The sequence below is a fragment of the Echinops telfairi genome, unplaced genomic scaffold (assembly GCF_000313985.2).
Source record: "Echinops telfairi isolate 266 unplaced genomic scaffold, ASM31398v2 ScPeMD7_5868;HRSCAF=6743_0, whole genome shotgun sequence".
NCBI classification, from domain to species: domain Eukaryota; kingdom Metazoa; phylum Chordata; class Mammalia; order Afrosoricida; family Tenrecidae; genus Echinops; species Echinops telfairi.
The window spans coordinates 10,714,946-10,723,012 of record NW_022109767.1 but is presented as its reverse complement, the minus strand read 5'-3'; the positions used below and the strand labels follow the sequence as shown (position 1 = coordinate 10,723,012).

Below are 8,067 nucleotides of genomic sequence, written 5' to 3'. Positions count from 1 at the left end.
AAAAACCCAAAACCTCATTTCCTGTTTCAAGTGACATACTTGGTTCTTTAAGGAACCTTGGTACTCTGATTCTGGATTACTGTTTTTCAGTGTTGCCTGGAGACATTTTGTATTTGAGTAGCAGTGAACAAACTGATGTTTTAAATGCAACGTGGAGCATGAATGGTTGGTTGTATGAACCAGCTGAATAAAAACACTTTTGCAAACAGTTTGTGTACTGGAGTAATGAACACTGGGCAATCCATCTGCCCCCAGAGCGGCTTTGATTGATACACACCAACCAATCCTCGGCCCTCCTCGAAGGCCTCTCATTCTTTTGTATCTAGGTAAATGTGCAAACACTGACTTGAAATGAGATCAAGTTTCCCTAATGATTTCTTGGCCGTTGTTTAGACAAAGTAAAACTCAATGATCACTGATAAACACAGGCTAGAGAGCCAACTCTCTTGTTAAAATCCCTTCCTGAAACCCACACTGAAGAAAACTATGTCCTGCAGGACATTAAAACAATCATACACGAGATTAGGACACCATGGATTTTGTATTTTTATTGACAAAGTTCATACGAACAAATTAAATACTTAAAATCAAAGGCCAATTCTTAGGGCACGCTTGTTTATTTCATTTGTATTAAGTATGCCTTTCCCAGATACCTTTAACACAAGTCAAAGCTGTGACAGCTCCTACCGGTCAATACACACATTTTCACATATGTCTGTGGTCCAGAGTTAGCTAGAACCCCACAGGCCGATCACAGGGCTTTCTCATAAGGGTGTTTTGTCTTAGAATTCATAGATGATGTAGCAAATTCAGTCAACAGAAAAAGTGGTTCATATGTTGATCACCTAGGATCGTAATTGGCCAAAAGTTAAAACTCAACAGCCCTGATTCCACAAATACATGGAACTTCATATGAAAGTTTATCATCACTTTTGAGAAACACTGGCATGCACCCACTGCTGTGGGCACACTATCTTCTTGTGGCATTATACCTGCTACTTTGCTCCCCGTTATGAGGGTGGCCAGGGGTCCTTTAAATTTCAGCATTTCATATAAGCTAAGCAGTTAATAAAAATCAGTTCATTTCATGAAATACAAGCCACGTGTGCTTATCCTTCACCCCACCCTCTCCCCCAAAGTAGACGTTTTCGTCTTGGTCTATGTTTATATAAAGCCCACTAGTGACATTTTGTAGAGGTGGCCTACAATTTCAAATTGATGACATTTTTTCCACGCAGAGCAGGAGAGGCCTGTTCTGCAGTGTGGTCCCCACACTGCCTCACTGCTCTGCCACACCAGCCTGGCCACACACTAACCCCTCAGTTTATAAAGATACCCACCTGTTTTGAGTTTAAAAATTGATCTGCACAAAAGAAATTTAAAAACTATATATACAACAAATTTGTTTTTAGAAATATAAAAATAATATCTGTCACTCCTGTCATGCTGACACTGGACATATATGTACACATGCAGGAGAAAAGGTTCCATTTGCCTCTGACAACAGTAGCTCATATATTTAATATGAGGAACACATAGAACTGCGTTTTTAGACTGACGGAAGAGATGTGTCTTCAAAATACTTCACATATAAATACTGCAACATTCTCCGCATGTATGGACGCCAGTAATGACAGCTTTTGCTGAACTTGATTAAAAGTATGTCCGTCTAAAAGAAGCTAATAAGCACACTAGAAACCCCAACAGTACGAGAATCTACAATCTTAACATAAAGAAAGCCAAAATGTACAAAATACAACTGTAAAAGCAAGGAACGATTACAGCCATGCAAGAGTTTAAACTAAACAGTGCACAGAAATGTAATTAAAAACGGCAAAGTCAGATTCATCTAACACGTGGAGATCAAAAGGTCGACAGTAATTTCTACCAACACTGCGTAACAAGGATGTAGGAAAGGAAGTCGCGGTCTCTGCTGGTAAGAATCAGCTGCGAGTCCATAGGGCCAAGTCTGCGGTCTCCAACTTCTGAAGAACTCGGTCTGCTCAAGAAATCAACTGTAATGAAGAGAGTAAACAGTACTTGCGCACACTCGGTTAGGCAGTGGATCATTTAACAGCTCTCCAAGCCACAGATTTCCTCAAACCAAATGACTGTTCCTGACAGCTGGCTAAGGTGGGGCAAAGATATTGATTGGATTATATGATTAGGTTGGGAATGACTATCAAGGCATAACATGATTGTTAATCTACTGGAATACAAAGCCACCCCAGCAGCAGAAAGGGGGGACACATCACTACGAGGAAGAGAGGAGCCAGGCGCAGACCCCTTGATCCCATTCAGTCTCCTTGATCCAGGGGAGAGCTTTGACAAGCAGAGGAGCCACAGCAGCAGGAGCTGGGTAACTGGACTTCCCAGCCCACAGACCAAGTACAGCTAGTGTTTTGGGGCACATGTCTGGCTTATGGAGCGGAATGCCTTGTCAATGAACTGGGGGAGCAAAACACTTGGGTGAGGGCTTATAGTGGAGCAGCAAGCCCTTTGGACATTTGCTGGTAGCCCTAAGAGTGTTGTAACACTGCCTGCATGGGGCAGAGACCAGGCTAAGAGGCTGAGAAAGGCCTGAGAAAGGCCTGCCTGAACACTGCAGAGAAGAACCGGTTTTGACTGAAGAACTGTATCCTGAGCATTTCTCCCTTGTAAACTGCTAACGTCTCTAAAAAGCCCCGTAATTATGAGGGTTATTAGAGTGTGGCCACTGAAATGAGTTGCAAAACCTGGCAGACAAGTGTAGTGTCACACAGGACCGGGTGGCATCAGACTAGGGTTCAGAAGGATGGGAGGAGGAAGCATGACTGACCCCTGCAGGCCTTGTGGCAGTCAGCGTGGGGAGCCAGAGGTGGCCTCCCATGTCACTGTGACAGTAACATACAATAAAGTCGACAGAGATCACAAAACCAGTTCTAACTTCCATTTTACGACTAAGGAGCCTTGGTAGGTGACGCAGCAGTTCAGCACTGGGCTGCTAATGGAGAAGGGTCTAGGGATCTGCTCTCTTAAGACCACAACCTGGGACCCCATGAAGTTGCTCTCGCTACACGCTGAAAACCAACTCCACAGCCCACAGCGACAGCAGTGTCCAGCTGCGACTTGTGGGCAATCACTGGGATCATTTTAACACAGGCTACATGGTGCTTCTTCCACCTTTGACTGTAGCAGTGGTTCTCAACCTGGGGGTCCATTGACCCTTTCATAGGGGTCACCTGATTCCGAACTAGTAAAATTAGTTATGAAGTAGCAACGAACATAATTTTATGGTTGCGAGGTCCCCACAACATGAGGAACTGTATTAGGGGATCACAGCATTAGGAAGGCTGAGAACCACTGGACCGTAGGACGTGTTGTAAACCAAGTGTGGGGGTCTTGCTACTTACAATACTGAGCCCACACCTTAGTTGAGTTCAGGCTTTGTCACTACCTGCTCAGGTATTATTTCTTTAGCTTCAGAAATGAACAAAGGGATCAGTCACAATGTATTTTCAAGGAATTTGAGGACCAAATGTGAGAGTGGCATCACGGATGCTTTGAAAGATACACAAGGACAAAAGCACCTAACTTTGGGGGGAGGTCTTACATGTACAAATGGACTGAGGGCATACTGCGTTTTGAGCTGGGTGGCCAACTATGGGCGAGGTCAGCAGTTTGAAACCACCAACTGCTCGAGGAGAAAGATGAGGCTTTCTAAGCCTGTAAAGATTGAGTGTCTCAGAAACCCGCAGGGACGGTTCTATTCTGCCTTAGAATCAACTTGTTGGCAGTGTTTGGAAAAGATGGAAATAGTTACCTCTTTAACAGTTGTTTTAATGAAATCCTTTCTTTCAGTTAAATCATAAGCAGGGTAACTTTCATAAACCTATAGTGAAAGGGGGAGAAAGAAAGCTTTAAAAGTAGGTAATAAAATAGTATACTTATCTTTGGATAAAAAGAAAAACATGCCAAATCTCCACTGCGTCTACACTATGATGCACCATATAGAACTACTGCAAACGCAGGGACCACATAGACCAGCACACTTCACAAACTAACAGTCGTATGGGTGAGGAGAATATTCAGTCTTCGTTATATGGGCTCCGTGTGTTATTTTGGCACACATCATCTTTCTTCCCTATTATATCATTCCATTCCATGCCTCCACTCTCCTGCTCAATCTCTTCCCCAAAACCCCACCGTGAAGATTGTGGGAGTTTCAGGAGTCCCCTTAGTCTTACTCTCCTAGTACTCCTCTTTCATCAACTTTCTAAGACCGCCGCTTGGGTTCCCGTCTTCTATGACCCTTCCGTGTGCTCACAGACTATGAGGAAGACCATGGGCTGACGAACGGCTGCAATAATGGATTCTAACTTAAGAACAACGGGGGAGAATGGCACAGGACGGGTGTGTTTCATTCCACTGTCCCCGGGGTAGGACTGATGGCACCTGGCACCAACAACAGAGCCTGCTCTGCTCTCCAGGCCTGGGGGGAGTTGGTCACCAAGGCTGGGACTTGTTGTGAGGGCTCCAGGACGCTTCTAGCCTCACTGAATTGAAGACCTGGGGCCCAGTACTGCTCACTTGGGGGTGTGATTAAGCTAATGCACACTTCTTCTGAACATTTCAGTGCCTTTTATTGTTTTGAAGTGCAGGGCCTCAGGCCACACAAGAGTTCCAACCCAGAACAGACTCCTGCATGGATAGGTGCCCAGAAGGTACAGCCCTGCCAGCAGGAAGGGGCAGAGGTCAAAAGGCAGCACAAGAAGGACCCAGCTTGCCAGAGGTTGCCTGGAGACCCCCAAGGGAGGTGCTAAGTGGCCGTATTAGGGTGGCAGATTTTTTACTATTGTTGCTCTTTATTACAAAACTCTAACCCTGACTTGGTCAACAAATAACTTTTCTGCAGTTAAGCTAGCAACTGCTGCTGAACTGAAATACTAACAACTCTGAAAAGATCAGTTCCATTTAAGTTCTGAGTCTCTGGGTGGTACGCTAACAAGTTCAGCTACGAACCCAAAGGCCGGAGTTTCAAATCACCACCTCCAAGCACAGACCTAGAGAGCACCTTCCACAAAAACCAGCGCGCAGCATGTTCTACTCTGACACTCAGATGTTGACGCAGAGTCAAAATCGACTCCATGCCAACTAAGGGAGGTTACAGAAGACCCTTCCTGGCGCCACACTGCTTACACACCTGGTCGCAGCTGCCGCAGTGTCCCTCTACGTACCTCCCCGCACTAAGAACAGCGTGCTCCACAGTCTCCTTCTGGGATGTTTTACGCACTCCACCTCTGTGTCCACAACAAAACTCATTTTTTCCTGCAAAAAGCATTCCTTCTGTTCCATCCCTAACAGGGGTGATGCTACCCAACTCTTCCACCTAGAATCCAGAGGGTTTGGGTCCTCTTGATTTCTACCGTGGATTATGGCAACCTTTTAATTTGTGGCATAAACCAGGACCAAACAGTGTTTCCTGACTCTCTTCTCTAAACTACCCGCCTTAATGTTTTGTTTTTTTTCCAGGATGATTTTTTTAAAAGGGGACAGAAAACAGAAAAATGGGTGAAGGGAGATGTTGGACAGTCTAAGATATGACAAAATAATAATAATTCATAAGTTATCAAGGGAGTGGGGAGGGAGGGGAAAATGAGCTTATACCAGGGCTCAAGTAGAAAGAAAATGTCTTAAGAATGATGGCAATAAATGTACGAATGTGCTTGACACAATGGATTGTGATAAGAGTTGTACGAACCCCCAATGAAATGATTTAAATTGTGCTCTCCTCTGCCAATGATCTCTTTAAAAAAAAAATCATTTTATTAGGGGCACATACAACTCTAATTACAATCCACACATACATCAATTGTGTAAAGCACATTTGTACATTCATTGCCCTCATCATTCTCAAAACATGTGCTCTCCACTTAAGCCCCTGGATCTGCTCATTTTTTCCCCCCTCCCTCCCCGCTCCCCCCATCCTCATGAACCCTTGATAATTTATAAATTATTATTTTGTCATATCTTTCACTGTCTGATGTCTCCCTTCACCCACTTTTCTGTTGTCTGTCCCCCATGGAGGAGGTTATATGTAGATCCTTGTAATCGGTTCCCCCTTTCTACCCAACCCTCCCTCCATCCTCCCAGTATCGCCACTCACACCACTGGTCCTGAAGGGATCATCTGCCCTGGATTCTCTGTGTTTCCAGTTCCTGTCTGTACCAGTGTACATCCTTTGGTCTAGCCAGACTTGTACGGTAGAGTTGGGATTATGATGGGGGGTGGGGTGGGGAAGGAGGAGGAAACATTTAGGAACTAGAGGAAAGTTGTATGTTTCAGTCAATGATCTCTTAACCCACCCAGCACTGCGACTCCCCATTAATTTTTGGATGAAAAGCAAACTATGGAACAAGCCACACATAAGGCCTACAAGTGTGAAGGCTTAAACCAGGTAGCGTTCCTTGTAATTGGCATTTCCAACAATGTGTCAATTTTAGTAACTGTATGGGATTGCTTCCAAGTCAATGTTCCTAATTTCTCCAGCCCTTCCTTACTCCGGAGTCCTGTCTGTTCTGTGCTGCTGCAGACCTTCTCTAGCGCGTTATGATTTACTTGCTGAAATGCACTCAGCATTCGGGCTTCTCTTTCCACCCTAGCCAGGAAGTCCCCACAGCCGAGTACTGGTTTCCTCTGGCTCCACCTGACATCTGGGGGGTGGGGGGTGTTTGTGTGCGTGTTGGGGTGAGTGTGTATGTGTGTGGGGGGAGTGTGTGCGTGTGTGTGTGTGGGGAGTGTGTGCATGTGTGTGTGGTGAGTGTGCGTGTTGGGGGCAGGGAGGGACACCAGAGCACGGGCACCTCAATGACAACTGAAGGAAAACAGAATTCAATGCTTTAAAAACAAGTACACAACATTTCACCTTGGAAATGTTTACAGCCTGAGTTTCATGGTACCATACATCACTGGCCCCTAAAGATCTCCTTATGTTGATCTAGAATATGGAATCCCCATGGAACCATACTTAAGAACAGTGTTTCCTGAGAAGCCTTAGACCAGCACAGCCATTTCAGTTAGGAACCTAGTCAGAATAGCTCATGGTCACACTCATGCTGAGAATACAGTCTGCTCGTTAAACCAGCACATCTAATGAAGGTGCAGCAAACAAGAGGGAAAGAAAGGTCTGGAGCCAGCTTTGACGACACCAGTTTGTTTAAATTTAATTCACTCCATGTTTTCCTACAGGAACTCCCCTTAGAGAAGGTGTTCTTTCCCTGAACGCCTCCCCACCCCCCCCCTTACAGGAGCACCTGTATACAGGTGGCCAGAAGGCAAAGCAGAGGCTGGATGAAGGAGCATCTGAAACGAAAGCCAAAGCAGAAGCATTTGCTCAGGTACCTCTTTGCAAATCTGCTTCATTGTGACTTCCTCCAGGTTGGCATTTGCCAACAGCTTCTTGACCGTTTCCTTTAACTCTTCATCGGTGGGTGCCTTTTTCAATTTCTTAATTAAAGGTTCATCATCAGAACTATCGTCAGACTCACTTTCTGAAAGGATGATATTTGATTACGTGGAAGTCAAAGTTCTTGTCAAGTAGCCATGGAAGCTAATATTGAAGACAGGTTGGTAAAATTTCCACATGCCTTAATATGGTTCTCAGAGGTTTTAAAGTCCTTTACGGGTTAACTATAAAACATGCACTTAAGTTCCCAGAATCACACACGTACGCACACACACACCCTTTACTATTCTCCCCAAATGTTCTTTGCAGTCCGTCTATTTTCATACGTACACACTTACACAACATGCCATGGCATGGATGAGGTACGTCTTTAAAGGCGCCAACAGGGAGTTTCTGACATACCTTTTTTGGAATTGTTTTGATTCTTCTTGGTGGTGCTACTGTCGGCCTTCTTCACATTCGCACTTTTGACGGATTTTTTGCTTTTTGCGGTGGCTTTTGTTTTCGGCTTTTCCTTTTTAGAGGTCTTCTTGGGCGGCTATTGGAAGGGAAAGCAGCACGTGGGCATGAGATTCGGGGTCATCACCTGACTTCCTCTGTACTTCTCAGCACAGCAGAAAGAC

General features: G+C 44.9%; 1 protein-coding gene across 1 annotated transcript in view; it reads right to left on the bottom strand.

Moving 5' to 3' along the window:
- Positions 1–522: 522 nt before the first annotated feature.
- The window catches only part of DEK (DEK proto-oncogene), a gene marked incomplete at its 5' end in the record, with an annotated part of 42,238 nt that continues 34,693 nt past the window's right edge, over positions 523–8,067 (bottom strand). Inside the window, 4 exons of the mRNA XM_004712506.2 lie at positions 523–2,015; positions 3,803–3,871; positions 7,381–7,529; positions 7,847–7,982. Of these exons, the coding sequence (XP_004712563.2) occupies positions 2,004–2,015; positions 3,803–3,871; positions 7,381–7,529; positions 7,847–7,982 (366 nt within the window). The remainder of the gene's footprint in view (positions 2,016–3,802; positions 3,872–7,380; positions 7,530–7,846; positions 7,983–8,067) is intronic.